Source organism: Perognathus longimembris, unplaced genomic scaffold, assembly GCF_023159225.1.
Source record: "Perognathus longimembris pacificus isolate PPM17 unplaced genomic scaffold, ASM2315922v1 HiC_scaffold_5797, whole genome shotgun sequence".
Taxonomy (NCBI): Eukaryota; Metazoa; Chordata; class Mammalia; order Rodentia; family Heteromyidae; genus Perognathus; species Perognathus longimembris.
The window spans coordinates 89,685-114,956 of record NW_025961263.1 but is presented as its reverse complement, the minus strand read 5'-3'; the positions used below and the strand labels follow the sequence as shown (position 1 = coordinate 114,956).

Here is a 25,272-nt window from a genome sequence, read left to right as displayed (position 1 = left end):
TCTGGCTCCGGTCCCGGGGCAGCTCTGCCTCCCGCCACGGACGAGGGGCGCTGCCCGTCCCGGGGGGGCCGTTTGCACGGGGCCCGGCTCCGTCCTGCTGGAGGCCAAGGTGATGACGGCCCAGCGACCGTGGGAACCGGCCGGGAGCCGGGTGGGGGCCGGGGCCCGGCTTCCTCCCGCCGAGCCGGGGCACGTCTGCCCCCCAGTGGGCGCCCCGGGGGGCCGCGGGCCGGCTGCGCCCCGGGCGGGGCCCACGGCGAGGAGAGCCGGGTCTCCGCGTCCTCGTCGCGTCCGCGTGCGTGGCTCTGGGATGGGGGGGGGCCGCGTCCCCCCACCTTTCCCCCGTGGCCGGGGATTCCACGCAGACTCGCTGGGCAGCGTGTCTGCTCCCGGCCGCCCCCTGGGACTCAGGAACCCCCCCCCCCAGCGTCCAGGAGACGCCGCCTCGGGGTTACAGGTGCTCGGGCTGGGGTCCCACGGAGACAAGAGGCCCCAGGGCCCCCGGCGGCGCGGCTGTGTGGAAGGACCCGCCCACGGAGCCGCTCGCGTTTGGCCTCACCAGGTCGCGACTGTAATGTGTGGCCATGTGCTCACCCGGCAGCCCGGTGCGGGGCAGGAGGCGTGGCTCAGGCGGGAGAGCGCCGGCCGACGCGCCCGAGCACCCCACGCCGAGTGCGAGTCCCCGTCCCCGGCCGAGAGAACCCAAGTCCGGCGGCGAGCCACGTGCTCTCGACGGGGAAGCCGTGGGCGCCTCTTCCAAGCGGGCGGGGTTGAAGGAGAACTTCACGAGGTGGAGGAGGAGGAGGAGGATGGACGAAACCGGCGAGGCAATATCCCGAGGGTCACGCACACGGGGGCGCGGGCGAGGGAGGAGTGGGGCGGGGGAGGGGCAGGGCGAGGGCGGGGCGGGGCGAGGGAAGGGCGGGGTGAGGGCGGGGCGGGGCGAGGGAGGGGCGGGGTGAGGGCGGGGCGGGACGAGGGAGGGGCGGGGCGAGGGAGGGGCGGGGTGAGGGCGGGGCGAGGGCGGGGCGGGGTGAGGGAGGGGCGGGGCGGAGCGAGGGTGGTGCGAGGGAGGGGCGGGGTGAGGGAGGGGCGGAGCGAGGGCGGGGCGGAGCGAGGGGCAGGGCGAGGGCGGGGCGGAGCGAGGGAGGGGCGGGGCGAGGGAGGGGCGGGGCGAGGGAGGGTCGGGGCGAGGGAGGGGCGGGGGCGAGGCGAGGGGGCGGGGCGAGGGAGGGGTGGGGCGAGGGCGGGGCGGGGGCGAGGGGGCGGGGCAAGGGAGGGGCGGGGCGAGGGAGGGGTGGGGCGAGGGGCGGGCGGAGTGAGGGAGGGGCGGGGCGAGGGGCGGGGCGGAGTGAGGGAGGGGCGGGGCGGTGCGAGGGCGGGGCGAGGGAGGGGTGGGGTGAGGGAGGGGTGGAGCGAGGGTGGGGCGGAGCGAGGGAGGGGCGGGGCGAGGGCAGGGCGGAGTGAGGGGCAGGGCGAGGGCGGGGTGGAGCGAGGGAGGGGCGGGGGGGCGAGGCGAGGGAGGTGCGGGGCGAGGGAGGGGCGGGGTGAGGCGAGGGGGCGGGGCGAGGGAGGGGCGGGGCGAGGCAGGGGCAGGGGGGCCCTGGGACGGGAGGAGGGAGACAGCGCCGCCGCCACACCGGCCGAGGAAGCGTGAAGACATTTAGAACGGCACCCCAAGCCCATTTCAGGCTCGGCTTCATTTGTAACTGCAAACCCCATTTCAGGTTTCCCCCCACGGCCCGCAGGGAGGAAGCGCGCTCGTCGGCCATGGCGGGCACGGCTTGCCCAGTCCACGGAAGCGCCCCGGCGTGTCCACGGAAGCGCCCCGGCGTGTCCACGGAAGCGCCCCGGCGTGTCCACGGAAGCGCCCCGGCGTGTCCACGGAGCCGCCACGCGTGGTTCTCAAAGCGACACTGATCTCTAATGTGGTGATTTGAAAAAACGCCACGTAAACGGAAACACGGTCTCTGTGCGCCACGCCGTGGGGGAAACGGGGACAGACGGGCGTGCGCGGCAGGGCTGCGGCCCTTCGCGTGGATGTGAGTCGACCCGGCGGCCTCTGCCCACCGAGGGGGAGCAGAGGAGCCACGCCCGCCACGCCCGAGCCCAGAGACGGCGGACACGGCTGGACCCGACCCGCCTTCCCGCCGGCCAGCCCTGCTAAGGGGTGGGAGGGCACGGGGGGGTGGGGCATGGGCGGGGAGGGGTGCCGACGGGGTGGGCGGGGGCGGGGAGGGCAGGGAGGGAGGACACAGACCCCCTCCACCCATTTGGTTACTGTTTTCTGTTGATAGGACGTCGCCGTCCCCAGGCCGGCCTGGGCCCCGCTCTTCCCGCCTCCCGCAGCTCAGATGGCGGGTGGGGAGCGGGCACAGGGGGGCGAGCCGGAGGCCCTGGGGGGGCGGGCGTGAGCCCCGCAGAGCGGGCACAGGGGCCGAGCCGGAGGCCCTGGGGGGGGAGGGCGGGCGTGAGCCCCGCAGAGCGGGCACAGGGGCCGAGCCGGAGGCCCTGGGGGGGCGGGCGTGAGCCCCGCAGAGCGGGCACAGGGGCCGAGCCGGAGGCCCTGGGGGGGGAGGGCGGGCGTGAGCCCCGCAGAGCGGGCACGGGGGGCGAGCCGGAGGCCCCGGGGGGGGGAGGGCGGGCGTGAGCCCCGCAGAGCGGGCACGGGGGGCGAGCCGGAGGCCCCGGGGGGGGGAGGGCGGGCGTGAGCCCCGCAGAGCGGGCACGGGGGGCGAGCCGGAGGCCCCGGGGGGGGGAGGGCGGGCGTGAGCCCTGCAGAGCGGGCACGGGGGGGCGAGCCGGAGGCCCTGGGGGGGGGGAGGGCGGGCGTGAGCCCCGCAGAGCGGGCTCAAGGCCGGGGGGCCCTGGGAAGCCACGGCGGGGGGGGGGCCCTCGGGGACGCAGGCTCCCCACAGCGGAAGGGAACCGGGGGGCTGAACTGAAGGAGCTGAGGAGAAGCCAGGCGCACAGAGAGGGAGAGACAGAGAGACAGAGAGAGAGACAGAGAGACAGAGAGAGAGCGCGTGCTGAGGGCCACAGCTGCCTGCCCCACAGGGCGCCGAGCCCGGGACCAGGGCCGAGGACTCCGGGGACCTGGGGGGAGCACGGTCGGCTCTGCGTGTCGCAGCGGACAGCAAGGCTAGGCCCCCGGGAGCATGGCGTGGGGAGCACAGTGCGGGGAGCACGCCCGTCCACACTCCCACGGCCCCCGGGAGCACGGCGTGGGGAGCACAGCACGGGGAGCACGCCCGTCCACACTCCCACGGCCCCCGGGAGCACGCGCGTCCACACTCCCACGGCCCCCAGGGTCCAATCCCACACAGTCCCGAGGAGCACGGCGTGTGTACAGACCCACGCTGTCCCTGCGGCGGTGCCACGCCCGGAAGGCCCGCAGTCCCGGCCGGGTTGGCGGCGCAGGCCTGTGACGCTGGCGACTCGGGACGCGGAGGGCCGAGGATCCCGGTTCTAAGCCAGGCAGGAAGGCCGTCAGCCAAGCGGCCGTGGCGCTGCGCGTGGCTCAAGGGGTGGAGCTCCAGCCTGGAGCAGAGAGCTCAGGCCCAGTGCCCCGGCCCCGAGTTCAAGGCCCGGGACCAGGGAAAGGACTCGGGGGAGGCCGGCAGCCGTGACGGTCACAGAGCCGGGAGGTGGAAGGCGCCTGCAGAGCCCGCGCGGGGCAGAGCAGCGGGCGGACGGACGGACGGACGGAGTCTCGGGGCGGAGAGGGACAGGTCCCCAGCCACGGCGACGGCGGCACCAGAGGCCCCGTGGGCTGCACTGGTCAACATGGCCTCAGGCTGCCACCCAGACACGGCCTCCCTTCAGCCGGGCCATCCAGGCTCAGAGCAACCGGAGAGCCAGGGAGGTGCGTGACTACCACACCCCCCCGCATCCCCTCCCCGCACCCCCCCAAACCCCCGGCTGGTGGCTGAGATTGGAGGGTCGGGGTGTGAAGCCAGCCTAGGTGGTAAGGTGCCTGCGAGTTACCTCCATTAACATCTTCCTCCATGCCCCCCGCACACGCACACACACACACACACACGCACGCACGCACGCGCACACGCACGCTGGAAGTGGAGCTATGGCTCTAGGGGTAGATAGAGCACCAGCCTTGAGCACAAAGCTCCAGGACAGCGCCCAGGCCCCGAGTTCAAGCTCTAGGATCCCCACCCCCCCACGCACACAAATTCTCCCGGGGCAGCCTCTGGCCTCCGAGCCGGCCACGGAGCCACGGACGGCCGGGCGCCGCTCAGCACCGGGCCGACTCCCGCCCTGGGGGCTGAGCTCGGCTTCCGGGCACACGCGCCCTCGGCAGCGCAGGCCCGAGAGAGAGGCCCCGCGGACTTGGGGTTTGGGGCTGCGTGAAGAGCGCGTGTCATGGCCGTCTTCACGTCACGCACTGAAGCCAAGCCACAGAGCTCTGTTTGTTGTTGCTGTTGGTTTTTACGATGAATCCGGGACTATACCTAGTTCCCCATCTGGCGTGCTGCATTTTACTTAAAACCCAAGGACACTGCTCTCCCGATCGCTCACCAGAGCCAACCTCATTTAAAAACGCTCATTTAAATAGCCAGCCAGGGGCTGGGACTGTGGCCTAGCGGTAGAGAGCTCGCCTTGTATACATGAAGCCCTGGGTTCGATTCCTCAGCACCACAGATATAGAAAATGGCCAGAAGCGGCGCTGTGGCTCAAGTGGTAGAGCGCTAGCCTTGAGCAAAAGAAGCCAGGGACAGTGCTCAGGCCCTGAGTCCAAGGCCCAGGACTGGCAACAAAAACATAAATAGCCAGCGAGAGGGCACAGGACTCCTGCCTAGCCACAGTCCGCGGTGAGAAACCAAGCGGGCCCCAGGATGCCTCCCACACAGCCAGGGGTCCCCCCCCCCCCCGTCCCCGCCAGAGCCAGGGCAGCTGAGAACAGGACTCGAGTGCAGCCAGCAGACAGGGCTGGGGCTGGAGAGGAGTTTGCCACCAGGCACCTACCGGAGGCCACGGCCTGCGCTCCGCCCTGGGCGTCCTCCTCCGGGGGGCCATCGGGGCGGGCGGGACGCAGCACGCCCTTCCGCACGCCCTGCCCGGCAGGAGCCTCCGGCAGCGCCCGCGGGGCCGAGACGGGGAGCAAAGGCGGGCTACACGAGGACGGGGGACGGTTCTTCAGACACACCCAGGTGGCCGGGGGCAGCCTCCACGTGTTCCGGAAGGAATCCCTTCTCCTCCTCCGAAGCCTCTCCGCCCCGCCCCCGTCCAGTTCGGTGGCACCTGCCGAAGGTGCCAGTGCTGCCGCAGAGCAGAGACAAAGCCCGGGCCTTCTCCTCGCCGGGCGGGGACGCCAGGGTCCCGTTCCCGACCTGGCTGGCACGCGTGGCTCGTCCAGGTGACTTAGAACATGTTCCAACCCTCTGAGGAGAGGAGGTCGCGCACGGCAGGCCCGGGGTCACGCTGGGCAGGCCCGGGGTCACGCTGGGCAGGCCCGGGGTCCCACGCAGCCTGGGCCACTCTCAGGCCATCGGTGTTTCCGTGTCGCCACTCACCGCCTCCCGTTCCGCAGGTTTAATCGGGGGTCCCCGGGGACGCGTCTCTCCATGTCACCTTTCCTCAGCCGTCCCCCGGGGCCGGGTCCCAGCCAGGCCGCACCCCGCGGCTCGGTCCTTCCTCCCTGGCCGCCCCGGGGGTGGCTGGACGATGGCACGGCCTCCTGCCCGCCCGGCCCGCCTTGCTCCGGCGAGCCCTCGGGGTGGTTCTGTGCGGCCGGCCCCGAGGACGGCTGCCATCCGTCCGCCCGCCATCCGTCCGCCCGGAGCTTCAGGCCCCACGGTCCCTGGTGCCACCCGGGCCTCTTGGGGAGGATGGGAGCCGCCTGGCCGGCGAGGACGCCCGCTCCACACCCGGTTCTGTGCCCTGGGCGCGGGGTGCCGGGCCTCCGGAGGCTCCGGGCCAGGACCCCGCCCTCCCCGCCTCCTCCTCGGAGGTGGGCTAACGTCGTCTATGGAGAGTGAGAGGGGCGGGCCGGGGGGTGAGAGGGGCGGGCCCGGCCAGCCCGGGCCCACAGGGCCACACCTCATCCGAGGGACCAGGCGGAAGCCCGGGCTGAGCAGGCGGCGCCGCCCGGCAGGTGTGAGGCCTCGGCCGGGGCCCGGGGGGCTGTGAGCCCCAGGCCAGCGGCTCCCGCAGCTCCTCCCCCCCGGAGCCCCCGTGTGGGCTCCGGTCCTCCTCCTCCCAGCTTACGGAACCCACACGGCCCAGGCCTGCGGCGAGGCGCCCGGGCGCTGCCTGCACAAGGCAGAGGCCCGCACACGGAGTCTGCGCCCGGCACGCAGGGGGGGGGACCCCGGGGGGCGGGGACGGGGCGCCCGGCACGCAGGGGGGGGGACCCCGGGGGGCGGGGACGGGGCGCCCGGCAAGCACGGGGGACCCCGGGGGGCGGGGACGGTTCCAGGTTCCGTCCAGGTTCTCGGGGCCGGGCACCGCGCCCGCCTCCACCCGCAGCCCCCCCCCCGCCCCGCTCTGCGCGCCCCTCTGTTCCCCGAGCCGCAGCCCAGACCCAGGGGTGCGGGGTCGGGAGGACGCGGGGCGCGGTGGGGACCCGAGGCCGCCAGGTCCTCCGGCTGCAGCCGACAGACGGGTGCGGGAGACCCGCCCGCCCGGCCCGCGGCGGGCTCCGCGCCCCTCCCGGCAGGGCCCGGGCCGGGCGGAGGCGGCTGCGGGAGGGGACGGCGCGGCCTTCCACCCCGGGGCCCCTGCGGGGCGGCTCTTTCCGGCCCCGGGGCCCCGCATCTCCCGAGCAGCTGGGCGCGCGGGGCTGTGCTGGGGCTTGGCGGGCTCGGAGGGCCGGGAGGGGCCGGGAGGGGGCGGAGCGGGGCCGGGAGGGACCGGGGAGGGGGCGGGGGGAGGGCCGGGGCCGTGGGGCGGGGCGCAGGTGACAGGGCGCGGGGCGGGGCCGTGGGGCGGGGCGCAGGTGACAGGGCGCGGGGCGGGGCCGTGGGGCGGGGCGCAGGTGACAGGGCGCGGGGCGGGGCCGTGGGGCGGGGCGCAGGTGACAGGGGCGGGGCGGGGCCGTGGGGCGGGGCGCAGGTGACGGGGGGCGGGGCGGGGCCGTGGGGCGGGGCGCAGGTGACGGGGGGCGGGGCGGGGCCGTGGGGCGGGGCGCAGGTGCCAGGGCGCGGACGCGGGGCGGGGGCTAGGGGCGGGGCCGTAGCCTGGCTCCGCCCCGCGGCCCCGCGTCGCCCGCCCCGGCATCCCAGGCCCGGCTCGGCAGGCGGGCAGGGCGGCTGCGGCCCGGGCGGACCCCGGCGCCCGCGGCTCCCCCCACCCGGGGCCGGGTCCCCTCCCGGACTGCCGGGCCGGCGATGAGAGCGGGAGGGCGGCCAGGGGACCCCGCCCGGACCCCGCCCGCGGAGGAGGCGGCCCCGCGTGGCGCCCGGAGCAGGAGGAGGCGCGCGGGCGGCGCGGAGGCCGGGTGGCCGGGCCCGGAGGCCGGAGGGAGGGCGGGCGGGCGGGCGGGCCCGCTGGCTCCGGCCCCGCACCCTGCCCCGGCCCCCCGGGGCGCCCGGCCCGCGGCGAGGGCGGTGCGCACGACCCCCTGCGGGGCCGGGCCCGGGCGTGCGGCGGGCCGTCGGGCGCTGGGGTCCCCTTCGAGGGTCTCCCCGCAGGTCCCGGCCCGGGAAAGCGGACTTGGGGGGCAGGCAGAGCCCCCACGGGGAGGGTGGGGGGGAGGGGGCTGGCGCGTGGGCTGAGGACACGCCCATGTGCCCCGTGGGGTGCCAGCCCGGGGCTCCCCCTCCACCCCGCCGAGGACGCCCCCCCCTTCCCAGCATGGCCGCCTCACTCCATGGGTCTGGGGAGGGAAGGGGAGGAAGGCACTGGGCAGATCCCGGGGACGGGGCCCTTCCCGCCTCCCTTAAGGTGCCGCGGAGTGAGCGTGTGAGTGTGAGCGTGTGTGTGAGCGTGTGTGAGCATGAGCGTGTGTGTGTGTGTTGGGGGGGGGCTTTGTCCCTGGGACCCTAGAGGCCCGAGCAGGGCAGATGAGCACGACAGAGTTCACGAGGGTTCTGTGCAGGGCAGGGGCTGGGGAGGGAGTGCCCGTCCACAGAGAACCCCGGGGTCCAGGCGTGTGTGCAAGCCCACGTGTGCACACGCGCGTGTACGTTCTCAGTCAGCAGTACAGCAGGCTTCCACGCCCCTGAGGCTGGGGGGGGGGTGAAGTGCAGAGCAGGCTGGGCTGCCTGGGGCCCTTGGGGTGGTGGTGGGGCCCTCGGGGCGGCTGCGTGGCCCTGGGGGGGGGTGTGCACCGGGGGCTGAGGCCACCAGTGGGGGCCGAGTCCTCACACGTGGCTCCGGCGACCCAGGAAGAGCCTCCGGCCACAGCGGGGCCTGGCGCTGCATGGGGGTTCAGCCAGGGCTCAGTCTTGGTGGGTGGGGGCTGACCTTGCTGGGGGCAGCTCTTCCTCCCCCCACCCGGGGCGGCTGCTCAGGGCCCCTCACCCGCCAGCGGGGTCCCCCGGCACCCCCAGCCCCCCGCCACCAGCCAGAGGCCGACACTTAGAATCCCTGCTGGTTTCGACCCTGGGCACGGGTATTCTTTTAACTGCTTGGTGAACATCAAGAGAACTGTCATCATTTATAACAAAATAAAACTCGTACCTAATTAGCGTGTGCCGTGAGCTTTGATTTTGACTAACTCCATCTGAGGCTTAGTCATCCTAAACCATTTTTCACGTACTTCAGTCTTGAGAGAGTGAGCGCTGGTAAATAATTGTTTTCACGCGTCGCCAGCCCGTCGTTGCGTGGACTGGAGCTGGAACTCCGCAGACGTTTCTCTCGAGGCTAGCCCTCTCCTCCGCCCCAGGCTTTACGGTGGCCGATTGGCGATGAGAGTCTCATGGGCGTTCCTGCGCAATCCGGCTTTGAACCCTGATCCTCAGTCCTCAGCTCTCCGCCTGCTGAGCAGTGAGGACGGCACGCGTGTGTAACTAGCTGTAAGGCTTTCTGTACTCTCCACGTGTTACTAGTTGTAAGGCATTCCACACTCTCCGCGAGCAACCTCTTCCTCTCCAGCGCGTGGGCTGACGCGGCGTTGCTGCTCAGGGCGGGCACCTGGGCCAGGCCAGGGGCTGTGCTCCGGGCACCCCATAGCACGCATCAGCCCCTGCGCCGGCAGGTGGAGGGAGATGCTGGCCAGGACTGGGTCCCCCCCACCCCGCGGGGGACACTCCCCTCTCCCGGCTTTACCAGGCTGGCGGCGGCCACTGATGGACGCAGGGCCCCTTGGCTCTGCAAGGCCACATTTGGGCCCCATCAGAGCCACCAAACCTAGCTTTGCTCCTTCCCCCTGCGGACACAGCCCACCCCACTGCCGCTGCTACAACAGGAAACCCGGGCTGGGCCCCCACGGACAACACGCAAAGGCAGCCTCGTCCTCAAGGAAACCCCCAGTGAGTTCCCGCCGGCGGGAAACAAGGGCGCAGCTGGAGGATCTCATGGGCCTAGGGAGCCGCGGCAGGTCTTCCCGTATCGCGTGGAAGCAGGTCTGGCCGGCCTTCCCGGTCAGACAGCCTACAGCCCAGTCCAAAATAATAAAGGCCCCCAAGTGGTGCCCCGCCTACCGAAATAAACGCGAGAAACAGCAGAACACAAAACAAACTACAGATGTGTTTGATTTGGTTTAATTCACAATTAACTTTCCGAAGCAGGTTAATGGACTATCCGTTAAACATTACTGTGTGGAGATGATTTATGCTAAATGCATCTACTATATTTACTAACTTAGAAATAAATTCCAGTATTTGTGACGACAGCTATGGATACCGTTCATGTTAAGTACGTTTTGGACGATTCTCTCTTACAACATCACAGAATGAGTGGACATTTTAATGATGATACAGACACAGTACAATTCTACGTCAGAGACAACATATGCATATTAAAATTCTATATGCTTTGATAAGATAAAAATAAAGCTATATAAATTGATCTTTAGATTTTTTTTCTGTAAAAGTAGAATCACATTTCCATAATACTTCCAACATGTCTTCATTAAAGCTTGGCTCACAGTCCCAGTGTCGGCGCATCTTGACTTCCTGCTGGTCCACCGCTCCTGGCTTAGGAAAGGGTCGCGGCCGTGGGGACGTGTCCCGTGTTAGTGACGAATGGGTGACTTCCAAGGAAAGGAGCGCGCACAGGCCGCGGCCGCGCCGCCCCGCCAGTCAATACCACGGGTGGCAAATAGAAGTGGTTGTTTGTCAGTGCAGCACCGGTCGGTGCGCACGCAGGGGCTCGGCGGTGCGTGGCCCGGGCCGGGCGTCCCTCGGCGGCGCGGAGGGCTTTTCAGTGAGGGGCAGGTGCCCGCCTCGCCCTCCAGCCCGGCCCCCCTGTCAGCCCCTGCTCCAGAGCCCTGTGCGACCTCATCAGGCGGGCCTGGTCCTGCCCGCTGGCACCGTGGCCGGCGTGTGGGTGCGGGGGGTGTGTGGCCGTGGCTGGCGTGTGCAGGTGTGTGTGCGCGGCTGGCACCGTGGCCGGCGTGTGGGTGCGGGGGGTGTGGCCACCGTGGCTGGCGTGTGTGCAGGTGTGTGCGCGGCTGGCACTGTGGCTGGCGTGTGGGTGTGCACAGGTGTGTGTGTGGCCACTGTGGCTGGCGTGTGTGCAGGTGTGTGTGCGCGGCTGGCACCGTGGCTGGCGTGTGCAGGTGTGTGTGCGCGGCTGGCACCGTGGCCGGCGTGTGGGTGTGCACAGGTGTGTGTGTGGCCACTGTGGCTGGCGTGTGTGCAGGTGTGTGTGCGCGGCTGGCACCGTGGCTGGCGTGTGCAGGTGTGTGCGCGGCTGGCACTGTGGCTGGCGTGTGGGTGTGCACAGGTGTGTGTGTGGCCACTGTGGCTGGCGTGTGTGCAGGTGTGTGTGTGTGCGCGGCTGGCACCGTGGCCGGCGTGTGTGTGGCCAACGTGGCTGGTGTGTGGGTGCGTGTGTGTATGTGTGTGGGGCGGGGTGGCTGGCAGCATGGCCAGCGGGTGTATGTGTGTGTGTGTGTGGCTGGCACCGTGGCCGGCGTGTGGGTGCGTGTATGGGTGTGTGTACATGCGTGGCCGGCACCGTGGCCGGCGTGTGCGTGTGTGTACGTGTGTGTCCGGCACCGTGGCCGGCGTGTGCGTGTGTGTACGTGTGTGTCCGGCGCCGTGGCCGGCGTGTGCGTGTGTGTGCGTGTGTGTCCGGCACCGTGGCCGGCGTGTGCGTGTGTGTACGTGTGTGCATGGCCGGCGCCGTGGCCGGCGTGCGTGTGCAGGAGGGGGTGTGTGTGTGGCTGGAAGCGGCACTTCCGGGAGGTGGGGGGGTGGAGCCCAGAGCCGGGTGGGGGCGCGAGGCCGGAGCGCAGGCGTGCCGCCAGGGCCGTGTGCACACCCGACTGCGCGTCCGCAGACCGGCACGCGTCCCAGGCCGTGAGTGTGGAGATGAAAGAAGACACGCGCGGCCACCACCCCCGGGGGTGGGCGGAGAACCGGGGCGCTTGGGAACACCGCCCACGCCGCCGCGCCGAGCCACCAAGGTGGGCAGCGGCCAACGAGCCCTTCCCACCCGGGACACAGCTCTCGAGCGGAGGAGGGCCGGGGGGCGGGAAAGGCGTGCGGAGCCCTAGCTGAGAGGCGGCCCCGTGGCGTCCTTCCGCTCCCGCCCCCCCACGTGCTCCTCGAGTCCACTGAAGTGGGCGCACGCGCGCGGCTCCTCGTTTCCCAGGACCCCGCGGGGCCCCTGCCGGGAGCCCACGCGGAACCCGGCCCTCACGCGGGACGCTTCTGTTTTTAAGGCTGATGGAAATGAAGAACAAACACAACTGATGAAGTTACAGAGGACGGTGGTAAATAAAGAAGTCAGAGGAAATGGCTGGGTTCTCCCAGTGCACAGCTGACCTTTGCCCCCAGACGTGCCGAGAAACCCCGATGTTGAGAGTAACCCCCACCCCGACGCTCACTCCACACACTCAGCCGGAGCCCACTCAGCACTGGAACGTAAAGTGGCCGCATCTTCATAAACCTAGTAACTGAAAGCTTTAAAAACACACTTTAAAAATCAGAAGATACGCTAACAAATAAGAAATATAAACAGCTATGAAAATATTTCAGTGCAAAGGCAATTTTAGGATTCCTAAAAAAATACATTACAAATCATTTGTGAACGAAACAGAGGCTCTGCACCCCCACCCTGGGTTAGTGAGTTCTTAAAAAGGGCTGTAAAAATGCACACACCGCGGTCTGCGGGGCCAGCGTGGGCGGACACGGAGGGGCAGGCGCGAGGAGCTGCCTCTTCCGACCCTCATCTTTGGTGTGGCGCTTCCCCGCCTCGGCGCTCTGCCTCAACTTCCCCCCGGCGCACACATGCAGGACTTGTCTGCAGCCCCAGGGTGTCTGTGCAAACTCGGTGAGGCGTATCGCAGCCCCAGGGTGTCTGTGCAAACTCGGTGAGGCGCATGGCAGCCCCAGGGTGTCTGTGCAAACACGGTGAGGCGCACCGCAGCCCCAGGGTGTCTGTGCAAACACGGCGAGGTGCACCGCAGCCCCAGGGTGTCTGTGCAAACACGGCGAGGTGCACCGCAGCCCCAGGGTGTCTGTGCAAACACGGTGAGGCGCATCGCAGCCCCAGGGTGTCTGTGCAAACACGGTGAGGCGCACTGCAGCCCCAGGGTGTCTGTGCAAACTCGGTGAGGCGCATCGCAGCCCCAGGGTGTGTGTGCAAACACGGTGAGGCGCATGGCAGCCCCAGGGTGTCTGTGCAAACACGGTGAGGCGCACCGCAGCCCCAGGGTGTCTGTGCAAACACGGCGAGGTGCACCGCAGCCCCAGGGTGTCTGTGCAAACACGGCGAGGTGCACCACAGCCCCAGGGTGTCTGTGCAAACACGGTGAGGCGCATGGCAGCCCCAGGGTGTCTGTGCAAACTCGGCGAGGTGCGCCGCAGCCCCAGGGTGTCTGCTCTCCGGAGGAGACAGAGCCGCAGCCCCCGTCCCCCCCCCCGCGCGCCGCTGCCCTGGCTAAGGCCTTCCAGTTCACCTCTGAGGCGCGAACCTCCTCCCGCGGGAACCTCCTCCCAGTGAAGAGCGTTAAGGCGAAGTGCAGATTCTTCCACAAGTAGACGTGGCGGTGTGGGACGCATCGGGAGCTTTGCAGTCCAGCCGCATTCTGATGGCCATCCACCCCAAGGCTCTGGACGGACCCCTTGGGCACCGGGGCTGCCAAGAGCGCTGCTGCGGGGACCCGTGGGCCCACGCGTGGCAGGGCGGGACTCGGAGGGCAGGTCCGCCCGGTGCCCAGGCCACGCCGCCATCATCCGGTTTTCTAGTCGGGCACGCGAAGCGTGTCATCCCCGCGCGTGGCCGTCTGCGGAGGGGCCGTGCAGCCGCGTGGCCCGGGCCCCCACGACCGTGCCCCCCTGCAGAGCAGCCAGGGATGGGGCCGGGGGGCCGGACTGCGCTGGAGAAATCACCCAGACCTGGACGGTGGGCGCGGGCGCCCGGCTGTGGTCCAGCGCAGACCCGGCCGTGGCGCGCGTGACGCGGCCCCTCCCACGGGAGAAAGGCGGGGTGTGCACGCGAGGGAGCGGCCGGCGTGGAGCAGCAGGACGGACACGGGGCCCACACGGCCACAGACCCACGGACGGTTCTTCGGGGGACAGCAGACAGTGACGTGACAAGAGGGTGGCCACCCACGCGGGGCCAGCCTCACGCTGTAGGGCACCATGTTCCTTTCCACAGTGCGGCAGGACACAGAGCGGCCGGCCCGCCGTCCTGCACGCCTGTCCCGGGGCTCAAAGCACGGCGGTCAGGGGCTGGGGCCGAGGCGGGACCCCCACCGGCCGAGCCTCACGCTGGAGCCGCAGAGGGGTGGGGGGCCCCGGGGGGGCGGGAGCACGCAGTACTCCTCGCTCCTCCAGAACACACAGGCCACGGGCCTCGGGGAGGAGCCACGGGGCGCAGCCAGGCGCCCAGAGTTCTGACAGCCTGAGCTCCGCAAAGAGGTAAGAGGAGCGAACTCCGACACGAAGCGCCACAGCCGCACGCTCTGCCAAGAGAACAAAGACACGGTCAGCCACGGCCTCCGCAGCCCAGCGACCCGCCGCCCACGCCACGGGACTCTACCTGCCGCCCACGCCACGGGACTCTACCTGCCGCCCACGCCACGGGACGCTACCTGCCGCCCACGCCACGGGACTCTACCTGCCGCCCACGCCACGGGGCTCTACCTGCCGCCCACGCCACGGAACTGACGCCCATGCCACGGGACTCTACCTGACGCCCATGCCACGGAACTGACGCCCACACCACGGGACTCTACCTGCCGCCCACGCCACGGGACTCTACCTGCCGCCCACGCCACGGGACTCTACCTGCCGCCCACGCCACGGGACTCTACCTGACGCCCACACCACGGGACTCTACCTGACGCCCATGCCACGGAACTGACGCCCACGCCACGGGACTCTACCTGACGCCCACGCCACGGAACTCTGACTCCCACGCCACGGGACTCTACCTGCCGCCCACGCCACGGGACTCTACCTGCCGCCCACGCCACGGGACTCTACCTGATGCCCACGCCACGGGACTCTACCTGCCGCCCACGCCACGGGACTCTACCTGCCGCCCACGCCACGGGACTCTACCTGCCGCCCACGCCACGGAACTGACGCCCACGCCACGGGACTCTACCTGACGCCCACGCCACGAAACTGCCGCCCACGCCACGGGACTCTACCTGACGCCCACGCCACGGGACTCTACCTGCCGCCCACGCCACGGGACTCTACCTGCCGCCCACGCCACGGGACTCTACCTGCCGCCCACGCCACGGAACTCTGACTCCCACGCCATGGGACTCTACCTGACGCCCACGCCACGGGACTCTACCTGCCGCCCACGCCACGGGACTCTACCTGACACCCACGCCACGGGACTCTACCTGACGCCCACGCCACGGAACTGACGCCCACGCCCACGGGAGTCTACCTGACGCCCACGCCACGGGACTCTACCTGACACCCACACCACGGGACTCTACCTGACGCCCATGCCACGGAACTGACGCCCACGCCACGGGACTCTACCTGACGCCCACGCCACGGGAACTTTACCTGACACTATGCCACGGGAACTCTGACACTAATGCCCATGGGACCTCTACTGTGTCAGGCCAAGGGCGTCCCCAGATGGGCTGAGCAGAGGGCCCACCCATGGGGGCTGTCAATGCCCTGTAGGAACAGGGGGTGGAGCGCAAGGCCTTCCTCTCGTGACTATCACCATGCTCAGAGAAAGCTGCCAGGCTCTGAACGCCTCCGACGTGGAACACCAACTGCTGGCCAGGGCCCGGGGCTGCCCTCGGCCCGCTGCTACCCGAGCAACGTGGTGTGCACGGCTTCCTGCGGCAGCCCGCCGGCCCCGCCAGCTCACGCGCTGACAGAGGCGGGGTGCTGGGCTCCCTGCGGGACCCGGGAGAGGCCAGGCTCCCTCCACGGGCAGCGCTCGCGTGTGTGACTCACCTGGGACAGACACCAAGTGTGTGCATGGGTGTGCGTGTATGTGTTGTGTTTCCATCATGAACCTCTGTGGTTAAAAAAGGCACAGCACAGCAAAGCTTTGGAGGAAAGCGGACAGTCTGGGAGTCACTGCACACCGGCCGTGCTCGCGGGCAGCGGCCTCCGTTACCTAGTGCGGAGCTACGCGTGCCGCGGCCGCGCTAAGAGCGTCTTCAGCAGTGGCCCGTCGCTGCTCGGCGTGGCATCGACTGGAGCTCTGAGCTGTGCGCTCCTCTGCAAGGCGAGGAAAGACACTGAGACCTAGGCTGGGGGGGGGCGGGGGCCGGCGCTCGGTGCCCGGGCCGCCGCACGGTCGTGGCCGCGTCGGCACCCACCTGTACCGAGTCCGCGCGCTTGGCTCGCTTAGGGGCCTGCGTGCCGCTGCCACCAGACACGGCTTCTGGGCTGCTTCTAGGCTAGGGGGCCCCGAGCGTCCGCCGGGAGAACAGACGGCGCTCCGGAGGGCGCGCCCGGAGCAGAGCCGGCGGTGGGGTTCCAGAACAGCACAAGTGGCAGCTGGAGACCCCTCGGCTGGAGGCCTCTGACGCCAACACAACTGAGGGGCCCATGGGGGGCACTTCAGAACCCCAGGGCTCCCTGTCCTGCCACGTCCGAGCATGCCGTCCCCTTTCTGGGCTGAGCAGGGGCAGCTTCTGCCTATCCTACCCTGCAGCCAGGGCTAAAGGCAGGCAGCTGGGCCTGGGCCGGGAAGGCACCGAGACGCACGTTTCCAGGCCTCAGAACACGGAGTGGGGGCTTTAGGAGCCCAAGAGATAGAGGCTGGGGCCGCAGGAGTGAAGACAGAGGCTGGAGTTGCAGAGGCAGGTCTCAACTGGTGAGTGTCCAGGGAGGAGGGGGGCGGGGGGGAGCTGCACCCTCGGGGGGCTGCAGAAGAAGCTGCGGGGCCAGTGGACGCAGGCCGGGAGGGAGGGCGCCCCAGGCGCCGGGGCTGCGTGTCCTTCGAGTGGGAAGGGTTACAGGAAACCCCTGCCTCTGGGGCCAGAAACTGCTGATTCCTCCAAAGTTTTGCGGAATGGCGCGGCTTGACCCTAACAGAGCACCTGTCGGCGGCGTGCGCCTGGCGTGGCCACGTCCCAAGTGTTTATCAGTGTTCTTAGCCCTCTCACCCTGTTATGTAATTATATAATTATTCTAAAAACTCAACGGCCGACTTGGCCTTAAAACCATACTCTCTTGTTAGTTTAAAAGCTACAAAAGGTGAACTCGCGCTGAGAGGAGGAACAGGATGTTCTGCTCACGAAGCACGAGTGCCCCGGCAGCGCTGGGCGCCACGTGTGCACTGTGGACCTCCACACACGGCCACGTGTGCACTGTGGACCGCCACACACCGCCACGTGTGCGCTGTGGACCGCCACGGCGCCTCTCCACACACCGCCACGTGTGCACTGTGGGCCGCCACGGCGCCTCTCCACACACCGCCACGTGTGCGCTGTGGGCCGCCACGGCGCCTCTCCACACACCGCCACGTGTGCGCTGTGGGCCGCCACGGCGCCTCTCCACACACCGCCACGTGTGCGCTGTGGACCGCCACACACCGCCACGTGTGCACTGTGGACCGCCACGGGGCCTCTCCACACACTGCCACGTGTGCGCTGTGGACCGCCACGGCGCCTCTCCACACACCGCCACGTGTGCGCTGTGGGCCGCCACGGCGCCTCTCCACACACCGCCACGTGTGCGCTGTGGGCCGCCACGGCGCCTCTCCACACACCGCCACGTGTGCGCTGTGGACCGCCACACACCGCCACGTGTGCACTGTGGACCGCCACGGGGCCTCTCCACACACTGCCACGTGTGCGCTGTGGACCGCCACGGCGCCTCTCCACACACCGCCAGCCCCGTGCGGGCTCAGACGGCCGGGACGGAGGGCTGTGGAGGACACTGAAGGCCCACAAGAAGGCTTCTTCAGAAAACCTTTTAAAAACGGTGCAAAGGGAATCTGTAAGTGTGTGTTCAAGTGTGACTCGGCCTGCAGTGCAGCTTGGGGGGGTCCGTGGGCAAACGGCTCCCTCTTGGTCTTCCTCAGTTTCCCCCCACAGAAGGAGCTCACAGAGGTGTGGGCGAGGGGCCTCGCTACGGGCCCAGGGGTGGGTGGCGAAGGGCAGGTGGAGGCTGCCTGGCTGGGGCTGGGGCCTGAACACCTAGGGGGGCCTGGCCTGAACTCATGAGCCCCAGGGGAGCCGGGAGCACCGCTTGCTGATGAACACCGGGCTGCGGGCAGCGTCTCCGTGGACAATGACAACCCGGGTGCTCTGGGCCTCAGCACCCAGTTCTCCCTTGCGGCCTGTGGCCGGGGCCCCCAGCATAGGAAAAGGCAGAGAAGGTCACCTGTCGGTCAGAAACTGAGACCACTGGTGGTCTGGGAAAGCATAAAGACGGTGGGCTGCTCAACAGAACGGCACCGGTTCCGGGCCTGCGGGCCGGGGAGCGATGGAACAAGTAGTGGTTATTTAGGCAAAGCATGGAGGACAAAGAGGAGGAAAGAGAGACAAGAGAGGTGAGTCGGTTACAGGCCAACACGCCCCACGCATCCAAGCCCCTGTCCTGAGCAGACAGGCCCGCGCCACAGGACGCCACCACGCCGCCGCTCCCTCCCGGCCCTGCGCCCGGCCCAGCAGCCGAGGGGACAGGAAGGTCCTCGCCACCATCCCCACGCCCCTCCTCAGGACACCCCCCCCCAGAGGCCTCCCACAGAGTGGGGGCTGCGGCAGGGGATCCCCACGGCTGGGGGATGCTCGGTGGGCGCGAGCTCTGGGAGGCACAGCATGCGGGGTGGGGACGGGAGCAGGCGGCCTTGTCAGCAGAGGGCTGGGAACGCTTGCGAGCCACGGCTGGGATCGGCGGCAGGGAGGCCATGCCAGCCCCAGGGCAGGGGGCCTGCTTTCCACCCCCAGTGTGGCCTGGAGCCCCAGGACCCGTGTCAGGCGGCGCGGGCCGTGGCCCCGCATGCCTGTGGCTGGGTCTGGCTGGCTCTCCCCCGGGGCCCTTCCATGGGGCTCCGTCAAAGTCCCAGCACTCGGTCTCCTCCTAGAAGACCAGACCGTCCGGGGACTGACCGGGCGGGCGGGTCACAGCGGACAGCACTGCCAACCTCCCGGGGAGACGCGGCTCAGCCCCACGGGGCAGGGCCGGAGCCAGGCCCTCACCCAGGCCCCCCCCCCCCCCCGAGTGCCTGGCCAGTTCCCGAGGGTGTAAAACAAGCAGCCGCCCCGAGGCCCAGGGACCCCTTGTGTTAAAGCAAGCTGGGCCATATTCACCACCCTTAAAGAAAATAGGATTTCATCTTTAAGAGTGAGGATTCAGATTTGTTGTGGATTTATAAAAAATTAACGCCTGCATTAATTCTTGCTCTCTGATTCGTTTTCTCTCATCAGCTGATTGGGCACAGCTATCAGATTGAACGCTGCTTATCAACCATGCATCATTAGGAAGGAGTTCATTAGTGGGATGGGAGCGATTGGCGTTAGGAAGCCTGACCCCGCCTGTGCGCGGGGCGGGCCTCGCGCGTACCTGGGTCTTCTCCGTGGCCGTGGGCCACAGCTGCCGGCACAGGACCTTCTTCAGCACGTCCGGGAGGAGGCTGACGGTGATGAGCAGGGCGATGGCCAGCCAGGCGGGCCCGCTGGACAGCATGTGTAGGAACACGTAGTACATCCTCTGGTAGCTGAGGAACGGCCTGTGCGAGGGACACGGTGCAGGGGAGACCCCCTCGTCATCTCTGGGGGGGGGTTCACCGCGCAAGCCACCCCGCCTGCTCACTCTAGCCTGTCGGGACCCTCCTCGGTAATAACACGGGGTGCTGTGGCGCGGGGAAGTGAGAAAGAAAGCGCACAAAGCCATCCCAAGAAACGGGTCCCCAGGGGGGCCCCGTCCAGGGGCGGATCCCGAGAAAGCAGTCCTGGCAGCCTCGCCCGCGGGCAGAGGCGAAGGAGGGAAGCCCCAGAGCCTCGGCTCCCCAGCCAGCACTGGGCGCGGTTCCGCTCAGAGCTGGGGAGCCGCCTGGAGCTCCTTTCTCTCAGCCTCCCCAGGCTCCAGGAGCCATGGGATGAATCTTCTGAGCACGAGCGGGCTCCAGCCGGCCACGCTGCAGGGAAGCCCGGGAGCACACAAGCCATTGCGCCGCTCCTCCCTCCGGAGGCCGCTCCTCCCCAGGGGGATGTGGACTTAGGGTGGGGCGATGACCAGGAGGAGGCCGAGCGGTCCCCGCAGGGTCCGATCCGCTCAGACGTCCTTCCGTCCCAGGGCCTCAGTACGCGCAGCCTCTCTGGGAACGCACCCTCCTGCTCCGAGGACACCAGCTTGCTGACCTGGCCGCCACGTGCCGGCCTGGGGCTGTGGGGTGCCCCGCATGCCGAGTGGAGACCCAGGCGAGGAGCTCAGGGAAGCGGTGCGATCCATGGCGGCGACTCCCCTCAGGCTTCGCTGTCAGTGACCCGTGTTTTTGAGGTCACCCCTGGCCTCCCCGGGGTGCAGCTCGCTGCCAGTGCCCTGTAGCCCATCACAGCCTGTGGCCACGTCTCGTGGCTTCCTTTCTGGAAGCGCATGTCTTAGCAGGGAGACCACCTGACTGGTGCTGGTGGTGTCTAGCCCACAGCTCCTCGTGGGATGGCCCTCCCAGGTCGGGGTACAGCACGGGGTCCTCCCCAGGCGCCCAGGAGAGGCTGGCACCTGCTCTCTGCCTCCCAGCCTCCAGCACTCTGGGACAGGGCAGCTCACAGTCATTAGCAGCCACTCAGTCCCAGGCGCCCGGCGGGGGCAGCAGACGCAGACGGTGAGGGCCGGCCCGGACCCGGGGCCACGCGGAGTCCGCAGTGACCCTGCACGGGAGGCGCGGAGCCGCAGACCCCGCTTCTTACCAGAGGATCCCGCCCCAGAGCAGGGAGAAGGCGACGTAGAACAGCAGCGATCCCCAGATGACAAAGTGGTTTATCCAGGTCCAGTAGTGTGTGTCCAGCGCCAGCTGCGGGGAGAAGCGGCAGCTGCGAGAGGGGCACTGTCTGGACGGCCGAGTGGGCCGTGGGAGCCAAACTCAGCAGCGACCCGTGTCTACACAGAACTTTCCAGGACGATGCAGACCAAACCCCGGGCAGCCCCTGGGACCGAGCGGAACTCCCCCACGTGGCCCAGCTGCTACCAAAGGCCACGGCAGTGGAGATCTGTGTGCATCTCTGTACCACTCGGCCTCCTCACCAAGTTAACGCGACTTTAAATAGGCTGGTACTTCCAAGATACACTCATCTGTTCAAACAAGATTATACTTCGATCATACGCATAGGGCTACGTCTCATTTAAACAAACTCGAATGTGAATCCTGTCACAAAGAGCAGACTCCTTTTCCTTCCCTTTGCTCCCTAAAGGAAGGCCTCGCCACTCCCTTCCCTTCTGAGCAGCCCTTGAGGATTGGGTGTTGTGCCACGCGGTTCACTGCAGGCCAGACACGGGGTGAGGAGCATGGCAACGCAGGCGGCGGGTGCCCCCCCCCCCCCCGCCCCGCGGGCCCCTCCAGGGGCTGCTACTCACCTTCAGCGTGACTGTGAACACCATCACAGTGAACACCAGCGTCCCGAAGGTCCAGTTCCCAAACATCTGTGGGGAAGACGGCCGGTGAGCTCGGGCCGACCCGCTCTGTCCGCCCGCACGCTCGCTCTACACCTCTGGGCTTACGCGCATTGGCCCAAAGGTTACAGACTGCGGTTTCCTCTCAAGCGGGAGGAGTGGGGTGGAGGAGGCCCAGGTCAGCTCCGCGACTAGACCCACTCAGGCTTCCTGCTGGCTCCGGTATCTGCACAGGACTAATGGCCTCCGCCACAGCACCCAGAGCCCCTCTCGCTCCTCACTCTAACTCCGGGGAGCCAGTGCAGTACACGGGACACACTGTTTTCTATAGAAGGGACATTCACCACATTCCCTGCGCGCGGCGCCTCTGTCTGGGCGGCACCAGCCGCCCGCCCGCTGCTGCGGTAACAGCCAGCAATCCCCAGACACACAGGAGACAGCGTCAGGTGGACTCTCCAGGGAAAACAGCAAGACAAAGAAGCAGCAGACAGGTGGGACAGCCAGACGAAGACCACCCTTCCACAGGCCAGGCCCCCGGCCGAGCCCCCTGGGGATGGGCAGGAGTCACGTGACTCGCTTCCCAGACGCTGCAGTAGGCCCTCCTGGGCATGGCCACGCCTCCTGGGGGCGGCCACTCAGCTCAGCCCACAAACGGGGGCTCTGGCACAGTGCCTAGGACTTCTTCCTCCTGTTTGTTTTTTGTTTCCAGTCCTGGGCTTGAACTCAGGGCCTGAGCGCCGTCCCTGGCTTCTTTCTGCTCAAGGCTAGCACTCTGCCACTTGAGCCCCAGCGCCACTTCTGGCCGTTTTCTGTCTATGTGGTGCTGAGGAATCGAGCCCAGGGCTGCATGCATGCTAGCTAGGCGAGCGCTCTACCACTAGACCACATTCCCAGCCCTCCCTCCCCAGTACTTCTTTATAAAAGAAAATGAGTCCTTGTTTATAAAGATGGAAAAAACTAGACACTGACGGTTTTACTTGCAGTTATTTTAAATAAAAGAATTACGCTTATCGCCATACCTCACAACTCAGCGACGGTGGTGGGAGGGTGGGAGGGTGCACTGGGGGAGGGGCACCTCCCACGTGGGAGGGTGTGAACACCGACTTCTCAAGGCCCCCGCCATGTCGGGCCCCCTTCTTTCTACGGTGACTGAGAGGGGTGACTCGTCTGCAACGCTGAGCCCACAGGTAGCACGCACAGTGCTGAGGTAGCACGCACAGTACTCAGACAGCACAGACAGTGCCCCTCGGCCAGATGACAGCCCTGGGACACCTGGCCGTGTCTGGAGACCCCGCTGCTTGCGCACGTGGGCCCCGGGGAGTGCCCGGGAGCACCTGCTGCTGCCTCCGGTGGGCTGCCAACAGCGAAGCTAAATGCACAGGACGCCAATGCCCAAGGTCTACCAGACACCTGACAGACGCTCGCCACAAGTGCCCTCTGGCTGGGTGCCGTGGCACCGCCTGTTGTCCAGGCTACTTGGGAAGCTGAGACTGGACGGATGACCGTTCTAGGTCATCTCAGGCCCAAGAGGTCAGGAGACTCCAGCCCAAGAAAAAAAAAGGCGTTCTTGGTGGCCTGTGCCTGCCGTCCTAGCTACGGTAGGAAGCGTAAACTGTGAAGACTGAAGTTTATGCACCGTTCTGAGCCGAACGCAAGACCGCTCTTAAAACTAGTGAGTGCAAATAAAAGGGCTGGAGACATGGCTCAGTGGCAGAGCAGCCGCTTAGCAAGCACGAGTTCAAATCCTAGTGCTCTGCCCTCCACAGTTCACCTGCGGGGCAGGCACATTTATAAGGCTGAGAGTGAGCGGATCAGGGCTTGAGTAACTAGAAACTAGCCATGCACATCAGACGCTGCAGGCTGTCCCTCGCTAGGCAGGAAAGAAACTAGACAAGAGCGCTGTGTGACCAAGGCGTGCGGGGGCCGGGGGAATGACGTCTCACACACACACACACACACACACACAGGGCCAGGAGACACAGGTACGGATGCCACATGTCTTGCACACACAAGGTACGCAGCAGTCTCGGAATGAAGTCACACATCTGGATGCCATGCAGAAAATGGTCCCTCAGCCTCCTGCCATGTCTCCTGAGGTGTGGTCAGTGTCAAGACTTGGGGTGCCGACAGCCTCAAGTCCAGGAAACATGCACCACCACGGCCCCTCTATGGGTAGAGAATTAGGCACAACCACCTCCAGTGTGGAAGTCAGAACCATGATCTGCTCTCCCCACGTCCATGACCCTTGGCTGCAGGTGCCGGCTCCCGAGAGCTAGAGACAGGAGGTGCCAGAACCCCGAGAGCTACAGACAGGAGGTGCCGGCTCCCCGAGAGCTAGAGACAGGAGGTGCCGGCTCCCCGAGAGCTAGAGACAGGAGGTGCTGGCTCCCCAAGACACATGGCATGGAGCTGTCTCCGGGACTCCCCAACTTCTTCAGATACCCAAGCTCACTTTGCCTTAGCCATGATCCCATCAGGATCTGAGGTGAGGAGTGGGAATAAGTCCCCAGAACACCAGTACCCCTTCTTAGGGTTGCCAAAGACATGATCTTCCCCCACCCCCAAACGATAAGGTCTGAGACCTCGTCAGGACTTTCCTATTGTGAAAATACTTTCTGACACTCTACTAGCTCGTATACCTCCAAGTCAACCTGCACTGCAAGTCAACTGATTCACACCTGCAGTGCTGTCAAGTGACTCATTTCTACAGCACGCCTCCATCCAGGGTCAACTGACTCACACCTCCACAGTCCTCCACTGGGAGTCAGTGACTCACACCTCCACAGTCCTCCACTGGGAGTCAGTGACTCACACCTCCACAGTCCTCCTCCACTGCGAGCTGGTGACTCACACCTCCACAGTCCTCCTCCACTGCGAGCCGGTGACTCACACCTCCACAGTCCTCCTCCACTGCGAGTCAGTGACTCACACCTCCACAGTCCTCCTCCACTGCAAGCTAAGGACTCACACCTTCACCACACACCTTCACTGTGGGCCAGTGACTCACACCTCCACAGTCTTCCTCCACTGCGAGCCAGTGACTCACACCTCCACCACACACCTTCACTCTGGGCCAGTGACTCACACCTCCACAGTCCTCCTCCACTGTGAGCCAGTGACTCACACCTCCACAGTCCTCCTCCACTGCGAGTCAGTGACTCACACCTCCACAGTCCTCCTCCACTGCGAGCCAGTGACTCACACCTCCACAGTCCTCCTCCACTGCGAGTGAGTGACTCACACCTCCACAGCGAGTGAGTGACTCACGCCTCCACAGTCCTCCTCCACTGCGAGTGAGTGACTCACACCTCCACAGTCCTCCTCCACTGCGAGTCAGTGACTCACACCTCCACAGTCCTCCTCCACTGCGAGTCAGTGACTCACACCTCCACAGTCCTCCTCCACTGCGAGTCGGTGACTCACACCTCCACAGTCCTCCTCCATTGCGAGTCAGTGACTCACACCTCCACAGTCCTCCTCCACTGCGAGTCGGTGACTCACACCTCCACCACACACCTCCACTGCGAGTCAGTGACTCACAACTCCACAGTCCTCCTCCACTGCGAGTCAGTGACTCACACCTCCACCACACACCTCCACTGCGAGTCAGTGACTCACAACTCCACAGTCCTCCTCCACTGCGAGTCAGTGACTCACACCTCCACAGTCCTCCTCCACTGCGAGTCAGTGACTCACACCTCCACTGCGAGTTGGTGACTCACACCTCCACAGTCCTCCTCCATTGCGAGTCAGTGACTCACACCTCCACAGTCCTCCTCCACTGCGAGTCGGTGACTCACACCTCCACCACACACCTCCACTGCGAGTCAGTGACTCACAACTCCACAGTCCTCCTCCATTGCGAGTCGGTGACTCACACCTCCACCACACACCTCCACTGCGAGTCAGTGACTCACAACTCCACAGTCCTCCTCCACTGCGAGTCAGTGACTCACACCTCCACAGTCCTCCTCCACTGCGAGTCGGTGACTCACACCTCCACAGTCCTCCTCCATTGCGAGTCAGTGACTCACACCTCCACAGTCCTCCTCCACTGCGAGTCGGTGACTCACACCTCCACAGTCCTCCTCCATTGCGAGTCGGTGACTCACACCTCCACAGTCCTCCTCCACTGCGAGTCGGTGACTCA

The 25,272-nt window shown here is 67.4% G+C and overlaps 1 protein-coding gene across 1 annotated transcript in view; it reads right to left on the bottom strand.

Moving 5' to 3' along the window:
* Positions 1–13,780: 13,780 nt before the first annotated feature.
* LOC125345514 (phospholipid-transporting ATPase IH-like) overlaps positions 13,781–25,272 on the bottom strand; it is a 75,659-nt gene continuing 64,167 nt past the window's right edge. The window contains exons 27-30 of the mRNA XM_048337645.1: positions 21,087–21,152; positions 20,423–20,526; positions 19,077–19,242; positions 13,781–14,035 (exon numbers count right to left, since the gene is read on the bottom strand). Coding sequence (XP_048193602.1) covers positions 13,796–14,035; positions 19,077–19,242; positions 20,423–20,526; positions 21,087–21,152 — 576 coding nt within the window. The 3' untranslated portion in view covers positions 13,781–13,795. The remainder of the gene's footprint in view (positions 14,036–19,076; positions 19,243–20,422; positions 20,527–21,086; positions 21,153–25,272) is intronic.